General features: G+C 47.9%; 1 protein-coding gene across 1 annotated transcript; it reads left to right on the forward strand.

The window, feature by feature from the left end:
- Positions 1 to 7,915: 7,915 nt before the first annotated feature.
- On the forward strand, positions 7,916 to 19,031 carry BEST1 (bestrophin 1; the record flags this gene model as incomplete). The annotated part of the gene is given in 20 exon segments (XM_080912950.1): positions 7,916 to 7,985; positions 8,438 to 8,533; positions 8,536 to 8,620; positions 11,779 to 11,873; positions 12,117 to 12,160; positions 12,163 to 12,322; positions 12,906 to 13,060; positions 13,355 to 13,432; positions 14,234 to 14,257; positions 14,259 to 14,319; positions 14,322 to 14,356; positions 14,360 to 14,419; positions 15,152 to 15,196; positions 15,529 to 15,680; positions 17,742 to 17,743; positions 17,746 to 17,789; positions 17,791 to 17,890; positions 17,893 to 17,919; positions 18,405 to 18,547; positions 18,993 to 19,031. Coding segments are annotated over 20 exon segments (1,515 nt in total).
- Between the last annotated feature and the right edge of the window lie 96 nt (positions 19,032 to 19,127).

The following is a 19,127-nucleotide window of genomic DNA, read 5'->3' on the forward strand; positions in this document are numbered from 1 at the left end:
CTAACACGCACTTTCTGACTCCAAAACAGAATGCCTGCCCACTGCCTGTTGGTGCATGTCTGTCATTCTAGCACTTGGGTGGCAGAGACGGGATGCATGAGGCAAGCTGGCTAAGCTAGACTAGGCAGAGTTGGCGAGTTCTGGGTTCAGCACAAGATCTTGCCTCAGTAAATGAAGTAGTGAGCCAGGGCTAGAGAGATGGCTCAACGGTTAGGAACACTGACTACTCTTCCCAAGGTCCCCAGCAACCACATGGTGGCTCACAACCATCTGTAATGAGATCTGATGCCCTCTTCTGGTGTGTCTGAGGATAGCTACGGTGCACTCATACTTGAAATAAATAAAATAAATTATAAAATTTTTTGAAAAAATTAAGTAGTGAACCATTGAGGAAGACACCAGCATCTACCTAGAGCTTCAATATGCATGCACACATATATACTCATATACATACTACACATACATGCACACACAAAAGAAAAAAAAGAAAAAACAGATCAAAACTGGAAAAACAAGTGTAGTATTGGCCTTGGGGCAGACAGAGATCAATGGAATTGAACAGAGACACACCTGTCACAGACTGATCTTCAATGATGGTGCCAAACCCATTCAATGAGGGAAACAAACCTTTCCAGCAAAGAGTGTGTGTGGACAGCTGGGTATCCACTGTAGCAGTGACCTTGGACCTTTACCTCATGCCCTCCAAAAAAAGAAACCCAAAATATATCAGATCTTAAGTGCATGAGCTAAAAATCATAAAATTCTCAGAAGGCCATATTCATGACCTTAGATTCAGCTGGATCAAAATTCATGAAAATTAAAAAGTTTTGTGTGTCTGAGAATATTCTCAACTAAGTATAAAGAGGTCTGGGTGTCAGTCAGTCAGTTGGTGGAGTGCTTGCCTAGCGTGCAAGAGACCTTATGTCAATCACTGCATAAACTGGCCTACAATCTTAACTTTTGGGAAATGGGGACAGGACAATTAGGAGTTCAAGGTCATCTTTAGATACACATTGAGTTCAAGGCCTGTGAAAAAGGAAAACAAACAAAAGAATGCAGTGCTTTTGAAATAGGAAGAGTAATGAACTCTCTCTCATCACCTCCTGAAGACAACCTTTCAACCCAGGTTGTACACCTGACTCAGATGCAGATAAGAATGCTTGCGGTCAAGGCTTAGTCTAATCTGTGAGACCCACAAGCTGGACGGAGAGAACCAACTCCTGAAAGTTGTCCTCTGACCCCCACATGTGTACTGTGGTACTCTAGCACACACACACACACATACACTCAGGCTTGAAATACACATACACACACAAGTACATGAGCACACATACGCAAGTGTATACATGCACACATGCACGTGAGTGCACACACACACCAATAAATAAACAAAACTGAGAAAAATATAAATGCAGATTGTGACTTTTGTATTGTGTGCATGCCAAGGGGCCTCGGTGTTAAGGGTCCGTGTTCTAAGAGGAAATGGTCAGGTAAAGCCACTCACTGAAGCTGAAGAGCTCTCAGAGAAAAGGGCTTTACTATATATAAGCACACTGTAGCTGTCTTCAGACACACCAGAAGAGGGCATCAGATCTCATTACAGATGGTTGTGAGCCACCATGTGGTTGCTGGGATTTGAACTCAGGACCTCTGGAAGAGCAGTCAGTGCTTTTAACCGCTGAGCCATCTCTCCAGCCCAGGCTTTTGCTTCTTGATATCCCCTAAGAAACTTAGACTGTGTAGTAGGTTATTTACATCAAGAACTCAGTCAAAGAACTCAAAAAGTTAGACTCCAGAGGACCAAATAGCCCTATTAAAAATGGAGGCACAGAGCTAAACAAAGAATTCTCAACTGGGGAATATTGAATGGCTGAGAAGCACCTAAAGAAATGTTCAAATCCCTTAGTCATCAGAAAAATGAAAATCAAAATATCCCTGAGAGTGTCCTCACACCACACACTTGGTTTTGGCTAAGATCCAAAACTCAGGTGACAGCAGATGCTGGAGAGGATGTGGAGAAAGAGGAACAGTCCTCCCATTGTTGGTGGGAATGTAAACTGGTACAACCACTCTGGAATTGAGTCTGTTGGTTCCTCAGAAAATTGGACATATTACTACCTGAGGACCCAGCTATACCACTCCTGGGCATATACCCAAAAGATGCAGCAACATACAACAAGGACACATGTTCCACCATGTTCATAGCAGCCTTATTTATAGTAACCAGAAGCTGGAAAGAACGCAGATGTCCTTCAATAGAGGAATAGATACAGAAAATGTGGTACATTTACACAATGGAGTACTACTCAGCTATAAAAAACAATGACTTCATGAAATTCTTAGGCAAATGGATGGAACTAGAAAATATCTTGAGTGAGGTAATGCAATCACAAAAGAACATACATGATCTACACTCACTGATAAGTGGATATTATCCCTAAAGCTCAGAATACCCAAGATACAATTCACAGACCACATGAAGCTCAAGAATCAGGAAGGCCAAAATGTGGATGCTTCAGTCCTTTCTAGAAAGGAGAACAACTCTCGGGAGGTAGAGGGTGGGAGGGACTTGGGAGGAAGAAAGGAGGGGAAGAGGTTAAAGGAAGGCAGGATCAGGTATGGGAGGAAATGGGGATGATATACAAAGGTCAGGAATTTGAACAGTGGTGTGTAGCAATGGGGGATGGGAAACTGGGGTAGCCACCAGCAAGTCCCAGATGCCAGGGAAGCAAGAAATTCCCAGAGCCCGACAGGGATGAGATTAGCTGAAATTCCCAACAAAGGGGAGGAGGTTAGGCAAGGCCCCCAGTTGGCAGATGGGGCCACCCACTCATCTCCAAATTTTTAACTTATTTCTGTCTAAAGGAAATACAGAGACAAAGTGTGGAGCAAAGACTGAAGGGAAGGTCATCCAGACACTGCCTCACCTGGGGATTTTTCCCATATACAAACACCAAAGCCAGACACTATTGTGGATGCCAAAAATTGCTTGCTGACAGGAGCCTGATATAGCTGTCTCCTGGGAGGCTCTGCCAGAGCTTGACAAATACAGAGACAGAGGTTCACAGCAAACCACGACTGAGCATGGGGATCCCAATGGAGGCGTTAGGGAAAGGACTGAAGGAGCTGAAGGGGTTTGCAACCCCATTGAAAGAACAATATCAACCAAACAGAACACCCTCCCCAGCTCCCAGGGACTAAACCACCAACCAAAGAGCACACATGAAGAGACCCATGGCTCCAGCCACATATATAGCAGAGGGTGGCATTGTCTGGCAGCAATAGGAGAAGCCCTTGGTCCTGTGAAGGCTAGATACTCCAGTGTAGGGGAATGCCAGGGCAGTGAGGTGAGAGTGGGTTGATGGGTGGGAGAGCACCCTCATAGAAGCAGGGGAAGGGAAATGGGATGGGGGGGTCGCAGAGGGGGAACTGGGAAAGGCGATAACATTTGAAATGCAAATACATAAAATATCCAGTAAGAAAAAAAGTGCTAAAGAAAAACCAAACAAAAAAGAAATACTTTCTGATAAAATTGAACACAAATATAAGAAAAAAACAGAACTCAATCATGGGACTGGAGATGTGGCTCACCAGTTAAGAGCAATGGATCCTCTTCCAGAGGACCTGACTTTGATCTCCAGCACCCACAGGTTGGCTCACAACCATCTGTAATTCAAGTCTCAAAGGATCCTTGCCCTCTCTGAATGCCTCAGATACCAGGCATGCATATGTTATGCAGATAAACACACAGGCAAAAAACCTATACACATAAAACCAAAAACTAACCACATACATACATTCACACACACACACACACATACACACATACATATATACACATACACACACACACACACACACACACACACGTACATACATACAAGATATTCACTGTCTGAACGGGCGGGAATTTGGTGGAAAGGTAAGGATTGGGTCGGGTCCTCACCTGGCTGGTATCTGCAGGGTATGATCCATGAAGCACCACACGGTTGGAAATCCTAGCTTTCTCCCAGGTTGTGCTGAATCCTCACCATGTGTCTCTTTCTGGGTTGGTTCTGGTCTGTTCTGTTTTATCTCATTGCTATTTGTGGGATATGGCTTGGTGGCGGTGGGACTTGTCTCCCAGCCTTTCCCTGCCTCACCTTCTCCCTCTTGTCCCTCTGAAAGGGTCAGAGTTATTATGTCAGTCTCCCAGGGCTTTAGCAATGAGATCTGCCTGGTGTCAGACAAGAGGTATTGACTGTCTTCCTTCCTGTCCCTGGTGTGGCACTAGACGTCCTCTGCCTCCCTGTCCAGCTATGTTAATCCACCTCTTGGTTTCTTCCCTGTTTGTTCTGTGATTGGCCAGAGGAGGACAGTGGGCTAGCAGGCACCCTATGCAGAACCTGGAGACAGCAGCCAGGTCTGCCAGGCCCAGCCCAGGGCCTACTGCCTACTGCCCTCTGCCAAGTCTGGTCCTCTTCTACCTGCCTGGCAAATGCCAGGCCCTCTGTGATGCTCTCGTTGCCATGGTGATCCTAGATGAGAAGGCTGTAATGTTCTGGGTCTGGAACCTGACATGACTCTGCCGGGGGCTGGAGAGCATGGGTTCTTTGACCATCAAAGTCTTTTCTACACACCCCTCATTCCTCATACCTCCCTTCAACCCCAACAGAAACCCTAACAGGTAAGCCTCAGGTCCCAGGTAACCGTCCTCCAGGGCAGAGGTCATAGCTGGGGGTAGAAAGGGCCCAGGATCCAAAACTCAGGAGACTTTAGGTCCCGGGTCCTAATCCTAGTTCTTTGGTACTGATGTGGCCTTGGCTACAAGGTCTACCTTGAGCGCCAGTGTCCCCGAGTGTTTTATAGTCAGCAGTCCCTTGGGCTGTTCTTATATCTTCTCGGCTCAGTGAGAGTTCTTCAAACACTGACTCCAAGCGCCTAGCTCTGTGAGCTTCCCTGACCTCTCAGACATCGGCACTCCCATTCTCTGCTGGAGATTTTAAATATGTCTCTAGCAGTCACTCAACTCTGGCTTCTTAAAGGCAGGAGTTAGAACAGATTTGATTCTGATGTCAGAGATATTTTGCTGAATAACTGACTTCTTGTGGCTGAGTTGGACACTGTCCTTGTAGGGGGTCATTCTGGGGTCCTGTGTGGAGGCATGCCTTGGGCTTTACTGCATACCTGAGGTCTGCTTGGTTGACCAGAGACACTTTTGTGTCTAAGACCTATGGGACGCTATGTCTTATGTTTGAGTGTGTCTAGAGTTGGGTGGGTCAGGGAGCAGATTGTTCATGGAGTCTCTAGAGACATCTTGGTGCATCTGGGAGAGGCAGGGAACAGCACTAGCAAGTGTGTGTGTGTGGGGGGGCTATGCTAAAGAACATGGGCTTCATGGAAAATAGAAGTTCTCCAGTATTTCCCAGGTCTTCCAGAAGTCTCTGTAGCTACTGGTAATGGTCAAGGAGATAACAGTGCCTTCCAAAGCCAGCTTTGTCACTGACACCTGGACAAATGACCAGGCTTCCCTGACAAAAACTAGGCCAATGGTGACCTCTAGTGGCCAATATAGGGGGTGCAGTAATCCAGGGCAGTTGGTTTGCAGGTATTTTGTTTTGAACTACTCGGCCAGGAATATGTTCAACTTTAATTTAAATATATATTTATTGGGCTTGGATTTATCTCAGTGGGAAGAGTTCTTGACGGTTCCCAGCACTTCATAAATTGGATATGGCGGTTCACATCCATGATCTCAGCTCTTAGGAAGTGGAGGCAGGAGTATTAGACATTCAAGGTCCTCCCAGGCTACATAGAAAATTCAAAGATATCCTGAGCTACATGAGAACATACCTCAATGTAGACTGTGTGTGTGTGTGTGTGTGTGTGTGTGTGTGTGTCCGCACAAAAGAGAGAGAGACCACCTAGTAGGTAGCAAGCTCTCTTGTGTCAGTATGTGTTGGAGAAAAAAGGGGAAACAGGGTAAAGCCCATAGAGATTCTCAGCCCAGCTGTACATTATAATGGACATTACAGGACATTATAACGTATGTTACTGGCACCTGGGCAGGTTGGGTCTGCCCCTGCCCAGCGGGGCGCAGGCAGCGTGCTCTCCGGGCTTGACTTGTCTAACATCCTCACTCTCATCTTGCGGTGAGGTAGCACTGATTTTCACCCTCTTCTCAGATGAAAAGACTGAGGCTCACAATAGTCCTACCCCTTCTCTGTTCAATGAAGGACAGGGACAGGGTGGCAGAGAAGGGTGGGTGCTTTTCCTCCTCCAGGGTTAACCCTGATCTCAGTGGACTCTCAGGATAACACCAGCTTTGTTGTTCACTGTGATTAGAAAAGTAGTCAAGGCCATGGTGGAACAAATTCCCCTCTTTCTGAACAGAGAATTATACAGGCAAAATCTGTGTGTGCCAGAATCACCTGCAAACTCAGCCTCCTAGGGAGTGTCTGAGGAGGTGTGGAAGGGGGAGGGGAAGCAGGGGGTAAGAGAGTGGATTCACTTTAAGGCTCAGGGTCATAATGTAAATCAAGACTTCCGGAGTGTGGTTCCCAAGACCACCCATATCACAGACTTAATAAAAATGCAACGTTTCCAAGGACACAGCATCGGACTCCAGAGAAAGATCCGGAGAAGCTGCACATTTGGTAATTGTCTTGGCAACTGTCTCAGTCAGTGAAGACTGAGAACCGGTGCTTCTTGCTGTCCGTGCTCTTCGTGTATGGTGAGCTTGCTGGTAAACTCCAATCTTAGGATGCTCGGAAGAACCTTCAGAAAGGACTGGTACGTTTGAGATGCTGTGCGGCTGCCCCTGGGAGCATGGGCACGTGCCTTTGTTTTTCTCAGGCTGTCCGGGATTAGGCAGTTTAAATAGCAGGCTGTTTGTTAGTCGTCTCCCACCCAGCCAGACCCTGAAGTACCTACGAGCCCTGCCAACCAATCAAAGCCACTTATGATGCTACCAATGGCCAGTCAGATGTTCTCACCAGTATATGTATATTGCTCTTACTGTCACCCTGACCGTGATATCCCAGAGCAACACATCCTTTTTGGATGGGGATGCTGTGGCCCAGTCAGGGCTAGCACACAGGTCACTAAAAGCCAGTGACATGTGGCAGTTCTGGAGTGGCCCTCAGAGGCCTGAACAAAGTCTCCTTCCCTTGAGCTCCTGATACCTTAGGTGGAGCTCAATCCTGCACCCAGTCTTCTCTGAAAGACCACAAGGGTCGGGACACAGTGGCAATGGCACAGATTTCTAAACTTAGAGCCATGGGAGAGGGAGGGGGTAAGGCCTCTAATTCCAGTCCTGTTCTTAAATCAACACCCTCAGGAAAGAATTAGAGGCACAGTGGCCAGTCTGTGCTGGCTGCTGCTCTTGAGCAGATGACAGAAGGGGTTGAGACAGGGCTTCTTTGTGGAACCTTTTGCTTAGAAAGTCAGGTGACAACTCAGCATATATCTAGGTGGGCAGTGCTGTCCTCCAAGTATGGGCTGGGGTACCTGCCTCGAGGTCTCAGAAAGCCCCATCAACCTAGTGGCCAGAGCCTTTATGATGTTGCCTGAACTCTTGGAACCCTACCTGTGAGTCGGGGCTGCCCCAGGTGGACAGGGCTGGGGCTCTGAGGGCTCTTAGGGGTGGACAACTGTACTTATGTGTGAAGGTGTGATGGGCACACATTGGTAGCACATGTGGGAGATGTAGCCTCTATGTCTGTGCAAAGTCCCCAAGGTAGGGATGAAATCTGTGTGTGGGCACAGAAACAGCTGGTTTGTGGTGGCACCAGAATGATGGGAATGGAGTAGTCGATCACTGGTTTAACCGGTTGAGAACACTAGAGAAGAGAACAAACAGTAAGCAGGAGTGTCCTGTGGCACACCAATTCAGGTACAACACGCACTATGTAGAAGGATCAAGCACACTGGGAAGATGTGGCTAGTGAAAACTGAGGCGTGGCTTCCAGTAGGATGGCTGGGGACATTTTTCCTAGGGGATGTCGGTAAGTGGAAGTGAGCCACAGGGTTACCTCAGGGAAAGCTTCAATCCCCCCCCAGCCCCGAGGTGCATGGATGGCCTTGGAGGTGACCGTTCAGTAACTCTCAGTAGGTCGTTCCCTCTTGCCAAGCTATGTGCTGGGGATGGGAACGTGGTGGTGAGTACAGCTAGCCTAGGTCACTGAGCTCACTCCAGTATGATTGAGGAAACTGAGGAAATGAGCTGAAAGCTCACACTGCCTGGCTCTGAAGCCCTGAGCTCGGTGTGAATGCTGCAGCTGCCTTTGCCACCACACAAAGTCAAAGGACAGGTGGCAATTCACAAACCTGCCTTCTGTGTCCCAGGCTAGAAAACAGCTGCCCAGGGTAGGGCAGGACTAAACTCATGCAAGTCCAAGATCAGAACCTAGTCTTTGACTCCTACCCACGCCCACATCACTCTCTGCCTGCCCACCAGGACCCAAGCCCACCTACTGCTGCCCAGTGCCAAGCCATGACTATCACCTACACAAAGTAGCCAATGCCCGCGTTGGTTCCTTCTCGTGCCTCCTGCTGGCTGGCGAGGCAGCATCTACAAGCTGCTGTATGGAGAATTCCCTGTCTTCACGTTCCTCTACTATTCCATCAGTGGACTCTATCGGTAGAAGGGTTGGGAAGGTGGGGAGCATGTGGGAGGGGTCTAGAGCTCACGGGGAAGGGGCCTCCAAGCATGCAGGTGGAGTGGTGATGAGAGGGGGTGTGCAAGGAGTGGAGGAGGAAAGGGTCTGATGTACCAGCTTTGCTTATAAGACTGAGCTGAACTCCTCGCCAGGCCTGGCTGTTGGAGAGGAGGCTAGGAAGGAAAAAAAGACCTGGAGCTGGTCATGAAGCTCGGAGAAGTAGCATTTGCCTGGCATGTGTGTCATCTCCAGCTCAATCCCCAACACACACCACACTACACACACACCACACAACACACACACCACACACACACACCACACACACACACCACACACACACACCACACACACACACCACACACACACACTATACCACAGACACACACACCACACCACACACATACACACATCACACACACCACACATACACTACATCACACATGCACACCACATACCACAACACACAAACACACACACCACACATACCACACACACCACACACATCACACACACACACCACATCAGATTGGAAGATACTTTAATACAGGGCAGAGGAGACTTGGGAACTCTTTCTCTCTAACCCAGGGAGGGACCTGGACCTCAAGCCTGAGCTAGTACTACTGGGCTGACCTTGTTTTACTTGGGTACTCAGGCACCTGCAATGCAGTTTAATGTTTATTTTAATAAAAATGTTTTTATAAAGAAAAATGTTAATCTCCAGGACCTACAAATTACAGAGAACATCAATTGCCACAAGTTGTCCTCTTACCCCCAGACATGTACCATGTATTTGTACATACATGCTCTGTCTCTCTCTCTTTCTCTCTTTCTGTCTCTCTGTCTCTTTCTCTCTTTTCTCTCTCTCTCTCTCTCTCTCTCTCTCTCTCTCTCTCTCTCACGCACACACACACACACAAACATACACAAGAAATAAATACATAATTTCTTCTCAGCCTTTTGGCTAAGATCAAGCGAAGAAATAAATGCATAAATAAAAGTTTAAAAAGCAATCATATCTACTATGTATTAAAAATATTAAACACCTGCAATTCTGGAATCTGTTCTAATAACAAACAGCACACTGGTGTTTGACAGTTTAAGAAATAGAACTCAATTAATTAATTGCCTGTGTTTAGATTTTTAAATTTCACTTTAAATGTAAGAGTATTTCCCCTGCATTTATGTCTGTGTTCCCTCTACGTGTCTAGTGCCTGCGAAGGTGAGAAGATGGCAGTGTATCCTTTAGACCTGGAGTTGCACATGGCTTGTGATTTGTCATGTGGGTTCTGGCAACTGAACTCCTTTGCAAGAGCAACAAGTACTCTTAATCAGGGAGCCATTTCTCCAGCCCAAGTTAATTAATTCTTGGAGATAAGGTCTTGATATGTAGCCCTGCCTGTCCTAGAACTCCCTATGTAGACAAAGCTGGCTTCAAACCTGCAGTGAGGTGCTCTTCTTGCCCTCTGCCTTCCAAGTGTTAGGACCACAGACAAGAGCCACCATGCCAAGTTAAAACTTTATTTTTAAGACAGGATCTCTCTATGTAGCCTTGCCTGTCCTGAAACACTGTATATAGGCCAGTCTGGCCTCAAACTCACAAAGATCTGCCTGCTTCTGCCCCTCTGCCCCTCTGCCTCTTCTCTGCCTTTCTGCCTCTGTGATTAAAGCCTGGCTAGAGGTAATTTTTTAAGAACATGTTTGCAGCAAAATTAAACAGCTGACAGAGATTTCTCATCCATGCCCATTCCAGCCTCTGCTTTAGCAAAGCACATATGCACTCTGGCATGTTTGCTGCTGCAGTCAGTGAGCTTGTCCTGTCACACCATTGTCACTAGAATGTCATAGCTGCCACTAGGGTTCATTCATGGTGTCCCACATCCTATGAGTTTGCACAGATGTATCTTACATGACATGTAGTACTATTAGAATTAAAACTTGATGCTCAGCTAGCCATCCCTCTCCCTTTACTCTCTCTCTCTCTGTGTGTGTGTGTGTGTGTGTGTGTGTGTGTGTGTGTGTGTGTGACACCATGCCTGGGTTTATTCCCACATGTGGTGCAGAGAGTGAACCTATGAACTGACATGTGCTAGGCAAGCACTGTCCCACTAAGGCTACCAAACTCTCTATTCTATATATATTACCAAATACTTGTGCCAGGTTTGGTGGAGCACCCCTTTAGTCCAAGGACTTAGGAGGCAGAGGCAAGCAGATCTCTGAGCTTGAGGCCAGCCTGGTCTACAAAGCGAATTCCAGGACAGCCAGGGATATTATACAGAAAAATTCTGTCTCAAAAAACTAAAGCAGGCTTGGAGAGATGGCTCAGTGGTCAAGAGCACTGACTGCTCTTCCAGAGGTCCTGAGTTCAATTCCCAGCAACCACATGGTGACTCACAACCATCTGTAATGAGATCTGATGCCCTCTTCTGGTGCATCTGAAGACAGCTACAGTGGACTTATATATAGTAAATAGATAAATCTTTAAAAAAAACTAAACCAACCACCAAAACACCCTTTTTTTCTACCTGCTTTTATTTATTTTTTAGATTTTTTTGTGTGTGAATGCTTTGCATGTATGTATGTATATGTATGTATGTATGTATGTGTGTATGTATGTATGTATGTATGTATGTATGTGTGTATGTATGTATGTATGTATGTATGTATGTATGTATGTATGTGTACCCTGTACTCAAGGAGGCCAGAAGAGGACATCAGAACTTCCTGGAACTGGACTTACATATGGTTCTAAGCTGCCATAAGGTGCTAGGAACTGAATCTGGGTCTTCCACAAGAGCAACAAGTGCTCCAAACCACTGTGCCTTGCTTGTTTAAAAATAAGGACTGGGTATATATCTCAGTGTTGTTTTTCCAACATGAGCAAGAGCTGGGTTCTATTCTTAGTTTGGCAACATAAATAGATAAGCGTGCATAAACGCGCGCGCGCACACACACACACAGTGCCAGAAGTGACCCCCCCCCCCTTCCAAGAACCTACCTCAGCCAGAGCGTGACCCTTAGCCATGGCCGGACCAGTGGAAAGAGTAAACACTCAGATGCCCAGTTCATTCTATCCCCAACCCTCTCCAGCCGGGAGTAGGGACCCACTCTCAGCCACTTCTCAGTGCCTCCCGCACACCAGAATGGTTCTCACGAACGATCAGCAGCTGCTGTTTGAGAATCCGGCTCTGTACCGTGACAACTACATTCAACTCATCCCCATATCCTTCGTTCTAGGTGAGCGTTATCCCTCCCCCCTTGTGGCTGTTAGGGGTCCAGTGGCTTCCCCCTAGCGCTAGACACACAATGGGCAGACCTTCACCAGAGGCGGAGATGGGGTGTGGTGGGCCAGTGGCCTTCTAGGCTGGCCCACACACCTCAGGAAGACACGGAGAAACGGGGGGGGGGGGGGTTCACCCGGCGCTGGTCTCTGGCCACAGCCCGGTCCCTCCCCCCTTGTACCTCCTCCCTCCTCCCCAGGTTTCTATGTTACACTGGTGGTGAGCCGCTGGTGGAGCTTGCTGTGACTCAGGTGTCTAGCTTCGTGGAGGGCAAGGACGAGCAAGGCCGGTTGCTGCGGCGCACACTCATCCGCTCTCCCATCCTGGGTCAAGTGCTCATCCTGCGCAGCATCAGTACCTCGGTCTACAAGCGCTTTCCCGGTCTTGGCCACCGGGTGCAAGCAGATGGGCAGTGTCTGGAGTGAGCGAGGCCGCAGGGCCAAGGCAAACCCGAGGCGCGGCCTGAAACTTGGTGAGGTTCGAGGTGGAGCCAGAGTCTCCTGGGCTTGAAGACGGTGAGGTGGGGCAGAACCGGTGGGGTCAGATTAGGAACAGAATTGGGGAGGCCAGAATCAGGCGCTCAAAGTAGGGCAATGTCAGAATAAACTAAAAAGGTAGGGATTTGAGAAAGGGTCAAGAACCCTTCCAGGATAAGGGAAGAAGTTGGGGCTTGGGAACTAATAGGTCTTTTCTCTCTGCCTGTCCCGGTCTCTATTTTCCTGACTGGTTGGCTTGACATGGGTCCCTAGCTTCCCTTTGACTTGGCCATGGCTTGACTCTAGCTAATAATAAAACCCCCTATCCTCCCACCTCCTGCTCCATGTGGTCCAGAAGATAACCTAACCAGAACTCAGTAATTTTGTGTGTTGAAACAAACATGGTAAAAGAGCCCTAGGGGCTCGGGCTGGTTGGGTCTTCCGGTGCCACTTCCGGTGCAGGCCACTTCTTCTGTAAGGTTACCTGTTGCCTTCTCCACTCTGCGGTGCAGGCTTTATGACCCCCGGGGAATATACACATTTGCATAAATTGGGCCTACCACACAACACATTCTGGGTGCCCTGGGTGTGGTTTGCCAACCTGTCAATGAAGGCTCGTCTTGGAGGTCGGATCCGGGACACTATCTTGCTCCAGAGCCTGATGAATGTGAGCCCACAAATGGGATGCAGTGGGCTGGCTTCCATTAAAGAGGAGGCTGGCGAGTCTTCCCAAGCTGCCTGTCCCGGTAGTGTATGATATTTCAGACAAGATTCCACAGCCCAAGGCGGCCCCTCTCCAAATCTCCTGTCTCCTCTCTGAGTGAGCCTGTGAAATCCTGGCTCCTTTTGCTAGATGAAGCCACCGAGACAATTTGCTCCATGAGCACCATTGCATTACTTCCAGGGAAGAGCTGGGGTGGGGGTGAGGGTCAGCATCTCATTCTCCTTTCCCGCCGGTCAGGAGGTGTGCACCTTGCGTACTCATTGTGAACAGCTGTATGCCTACGACTGGATCAGTATACCATTGGTGTACACACTGGTAAGGACTGTGAGAAACTGTTCCCCTGTGGGAAACTGTAGCTATGAAGATCCAGAAAGCACTCCTCCCTAGAGACTGAGTACAGTCTCACCTGGGATTAGGCCTGGCTTTGGAAGATTCTGTGCTCCTTCCTGGTCCAGCCAGCAGGGGGAGGACTGTCATCTTGGTTTTAAAGAGGAGCAAATGGCTGGGGATGAAGTGGGTAGAGCTCATTGGGTGGTGCTTGCCATGCGTGCGTGAATCCCTGGGTTTGATCTTCGCCACTACACGAAACTGGTTATGGTGGCACACACCTGTATTTCCAGCCCCGGGGATCTGGTGATCAGAGAGTCATGGTCATCCTTGGCTATATAGTGAGTTTCATGCCAGCCTGGCTTACATGAGACCCTGTCTCAAAAAATAAAAGTAGTGCTGGAGAGATGGCTCAGTGGTTAGAGCACGGACTGCTCTTCCAGAGGTCCTGAGTTCAATTCCCAGCAACCACATGGTGGCTCACAACCATCTGCAATGAGATCTGATGCTGTCTTCTGGTGTGTCTGAAAACAGCTACAGTGTACATATATGTGTGTGTGTGTGTGTGTGTGTGTGTGTGTATATAATAAATAAATCTTAAAAAATAAAAGTAAACAAACAAAACACATACACACAGAGAGAGACAAAGATAGAGAGAGAGACAGAGAGAGAGTCAAACAGAGACCCAGTCACAGGATTATGGAGGTCAGAGCAAGCTTTGGACACAAAAGTGTTAGACCATGGTCCCTGCTTAGCCCTTTCTGCTACCTGTGCCTTTTCTCCTTTCAGGTGGTGACAGTGGCGGTATACAGTTTTTTTCCTTGCATACTTGACTGGGAGGCAGTTTCTGAACCCAAACAAAGATTACCCAGGCCACAGGTGGATCTGGTTGTGCCTGTCTTCACCATCCTGTAATTCTTATTCTACATGGGCTGGCTGAAGGTGAGCCTCACTGCATATTACCCTCCCCCACAGTGTAGGCTTGGCCAGGGAGTCATGGCAGCAGCCACATGGGAGAAAGACAGGTTGTGTATATCACACATGAGCATACATACAGAAACTTTCTGTCTATCACACACACACACACACACACACACACACACACACACAGATAGACACAGAGACTCTACTTTCAGAACCCTCTCCCGGTTCCCTTTGCTTTCTAAAGACTTCACTAAATTATACTTTTATGACTAAAACTATCTGAGGTACTTCACTAGCTTGTAAGATGTTCCCTGGACCCACAAACCAGTTGTGGAACTTTGCTTCAGTGCTTTAGACATCAATGTCCAGGAAACTCCCCTCCTGGCCACTCTTAATTCAGCCCAGCCTCAGCATTTATTTCTAGCCTCATCAAACAGCAAATAAATGCATACTGGAAGATAGAAAAACGTGCAAAATTTGGTGGATCTTGGGATGAGTTGCATGGGTGAGATCAAGGTGGTGACTCTGCTGTGTGACATAGGAGGGGACAGTTTGTTCTTCGGGGACCGGCTGGCTCATGGGGGAGAGGCAGAAGGGTATGTGGGCACTCCGTTGGGAGTGTCTGGGGCCCTATACTATGGCCGTGAAGACGATTATTAGGGAGGAAGGGCATCCTGAGGGGGTGGATATGGCAGGACCTAAGGCTTGGGGATGCAAAGCAGAGTAACACGGTTCTCAGAGCATCACCCCCTCCCCACCTCTAGGTGGCAGAACCCCTTAGGAGAGGATGACTTTGAGACTAACTGGATCATTGACATAAACCTGCAGGTATAAGCGGATGTGAGGTGTGGAAAGACTGTGTCATAGACCCTTCTCAAAGAGGGGTCCAAAGGGGACATGCAGCGGTTTCTCAGGGAGACTGCAGGGTCAATTGTTCTCTCCTCCTCTAACATTAGTCTCTCTCTCAGCCAGTTGTTCACTCATTGGATTCTCACCTCAACCTTGGAGGCTCCAAGTAAGCCTCAGTGTCTTTAGTACCACTGGTGGGGAAACTGGGACCCAGAGAGAACTAATCAACAGTTCCTAAGGCACTAGGCAGGCTCACGGTCCTGCCTGGGCTGCTTATTCTATTGGCAACCATCTCTGTCCTTGGCAACCAGGTGTCCCTGCTGTCTGTGGATGGGATGCACCAGGACTTGCCTCCCATGGAGTGTGACATGTACTGGAATGAGGTAGTGCCTCAGCCACCCTACACAGCTGCTTCTGCCAGGTCTCTCCAATATTCCTTCATGGGCTCCACCTTCAATATCAGGTAGACAGTGCCAGGGAACTGGACGGGAAACCCTTCAAGTGTAATGAACTTGGAACAGCTCTTGTTACTATACTGGATGCCCAGGAAGGGCTAGCCAGTGGACTGTGCTCTTCACAGACATCATTTTTCCCTCCCTATAACCTTTGTGTGTTATCTCTGCTCTCCAGACAGTAAGTACTGGTTCATAGGGGCTAATAAAGTTGCCCAGCTCAAAGTTACATAAATGACAAAGGACACATCTAAGCCAGCTGTCTGGTTCTAGCTCCACACTCTTCCTAAGAATTTTTTAACTTTCTTTTTTAAAGATTTATTTATTTTGTATGAGTACACGGTAGCTGTCTTCGGACACACCAGAAGAGGGCATCAGATCCCATTACAGATGGTTGTGAGCCACCATGTGATTGTTGGGCATTGAACTCAGGACCTCTGAAAGAGCAGCCAGTGCTCTTAACCACTGAGCCATCTCTTCAGCCCCTTGATTGGTTTTTCTTGAGATACAAGATCATGTAGCCCAGGCTGGCTTTAAACTCACCATGCTGGGGGATGACAGGTGGGCACCACTGCCTTGGCTTTTGGTGTTTTGTTTTGTTTGAGACAAGTCCATTACTATGTAGTTCAGGCTGGCTTAGAATCCCTGACTAGTCCAGGCTGGCCTTGAATTTTGCCTTAGCCTCTTCAATTCTAGGAATGTAGGTGAGGACCATCACTCTGTGTTCTACTTTTTTCTTTTCTTTCTTTCTCTTTCTTTTCTTTCTTCTTCTTTTTTTTTTTTTAAAGACAGGCTTCTCTACATAGCCCTTGATGCCCTGGAGTGATGATACTCACTAGGTAGACCAGGCTGGTCTTGAACTCACAGAAATACTACTGCTTCTACCTCAAGTGCTGTGCTCCACCACACCCCCTCCCTCCTCCACACTCTCCACTATACTGTGTTGGACCCTCTAGTCCGACCTCCCCTGTGTCCAGCCCAGAGAGAAACAGCACTTTCCCAGGACTGGTCAGGGATTGATTATGCAGTGAGCTGCCAAGACTGGCTTTTTAACTCTGACCAGAAAAAGTACCCTTTGCATGGACAAATTCTAGGAAGCCTGGGATGGAGGAGGGACAGTATTTGTAAGGGAGTCCCAGTAGGAGATAGGGCCTCCTGAACAGACTGTCCTACAAGGTCCTCCTTACACCCACAGCAGCAGCAATTTCCTCTGTACAATCCCATTTTATCTGAATTCCTCCTAGATACAGTAGGCTGAATGAGTCTTCCCACCCAGCCCTCTGGCTGGCAGGGGTGAGCAGGCTCTGGAGTGTCTGATGTATTTGCAGACTGTACTAGACCATTCTCTCTGATCTTTTATGACCTAAAGAGTCCATTAAGTTGAAACTAGAAAAAGGAACATTTTGGAAGATGGTTTTGAACCTGTTTCATCTGAACATACCCCCACTCACCCCATCCCCCACAAAATGAACCTGGTGTTGCACTGGGTGAAGGTCCTGCATTCAGAGAATATGCAAGCTAGTGAATGGAACAGGCTTTGGCCAAGAGGTGACCTCGTCCTAGGCCTGCAAAGAGATTTTAGAGCCAGGGAATTTTTGGATGTGGGCAAAAGCCCCATCCGGAGTAAGTAAACTTTTTCTTACAGATTAAAGATCCTGGGGCCTCAGGATGTCTGCTGCCAGGAAGCCAAAGGCCTTTTGGTGTCCGTTACTCCCCGCTGAGCAACAGATTCTTTGTTTTGCCTAGATACTGCTGGGCCTTATCTGAACAGGCTTTCCTGGGAGCAAAGTTCCCCTAGCCTGGAGGGAGATACTGTAACCAGAGGGTGCCTGATAAAGAGACTGGGATTGGGGGAATTACAGTTGGTTAAAGTAGGAATGCTTGATTTTGACCTCCAGAACACATGGTGTCATTTGACACCACACACTTGAAACCCCAAAGCTGAAACAGACTCAGAAAGACGCCAAGAGATCCATGAGGATCCATCCATCAGGAGATGGTCCTGGGCAGGCATTTGCTTCCATCTTTTCTTTGTCCACCCACTCAATCTTATACATCTCCTTTCTTTCCAGACTGAAGAAGACTTAGAGCTTTGGCCAACTGAGGAGGATGACACTGACAACAAAAAAAGAGAACGGTTATGGCAGCACCATTGGATGCTTCTTAGGACTGCAATCCAATGACAATCACCCTCCCAGGACAGACTTGAAAACCCAACTACTGGGAAGGACCCCTTCCTCGAGGGCCAGTGTAAGAATGACCAGCAGAAAGACCAGGAAGGTGTCTGTCCAAACTTAAGGGTTTGGACATCTTCAGAGCTGTTCCGAGGTTTAAGAGGTCAAGCTACCACCGTGCCCCACAGACACCCACCAGCCACCCCCCCCCCCCCACCATAGTTGACCCTCCTCAGCTGTCAGCACTCTCCAGGCCTTACTCAAACACAGGTATGAACACCAAACACAAAAGCCTAACACCCATGACTTCGGAGACCAAGAACACTTTGTTTTAAAGGTTTATTTTTATCTTATATCTTTGTGAGTATATGCTACATATACTGGTGCCCTTGGAGGCCAGAAGAGGGTGTCAGATCTCCTGGAGCTGTAGTCATAGGCAGTTGTGAAATGCCTGATGTGGGTACTGGAAATAAACTCAAGCCCTCTGGAAGGGCAGGAAGTGCTCTTGACTGTTGACACATTTCTCCAGCCCCACCAAGAACACTGCTGAATTGTTTCTAGGTGATGGGCCTTCCACAGAGTACCAAGTCCTCTGTCACATGAAATGGAAAAATGTGGCATTTAACTTGCACATTCCAGAGAGCCCCACAGAACATCTTCAACACCACCATTTGGACCAGCTGCCAACCAACAAATACTATACTGTAGGATCATGTAGAGCCCTATCCCAACAGGTCTGTCCACCCAAAGAGCTGCATTCCCCATGCCTGAGATTACAGTTCCGAGTCTACCTGACAATTCCCCAAGATTCTATTATCACTGATGTGCAGGGGAACTTATATGTCCCTACACTAGCTGAGGGTTAATACCAGCCACCTCGTTAAGAACCATGTGATGAAGGCCTTTTGCTCACTCCACCTAAGAGCTTGACATCAATAGCTCTAGGATGTGAAACTGTACTAGCAGAATGCTGAAATGACGGCTATCTTGGGAAGTGGGCCAGGCTGTTTACTTTTGTGCAGGGATGGCTGGCTAGCAGAGCCTTGAGATGGAACAGACTCAATGTAGCCCAAGGACCAACCTCACCACTTCTCAGCTGGGTGGCAAATGAACACTTGTCCTTACCTAAGCACTCCCACTTCACTTCAGGCATCGGCCATGTCTCCTGGGATACCTTCTCTGGTCTGAGGCCTTGCTTAACGCTTCCAAAAAGGATAAATGCTGTCACAAGCCTAATGTCATTTCTTGGGACACTTGCCCAATTACAAATATTCTACGCAGACC

The sequence above is a fragment of the Micromys minutus genome (genome assembly GCF_963924665.1).
Source record: "Micromys minutus genome assembly, chromosome: 2".
Classification (NCBI taxonomy): domain Eukaryota; kingdom Metazoa; phylum Chordata; class Mammalia; order Rodentia; family Muridae; genus Micromys; species Micromys minutus.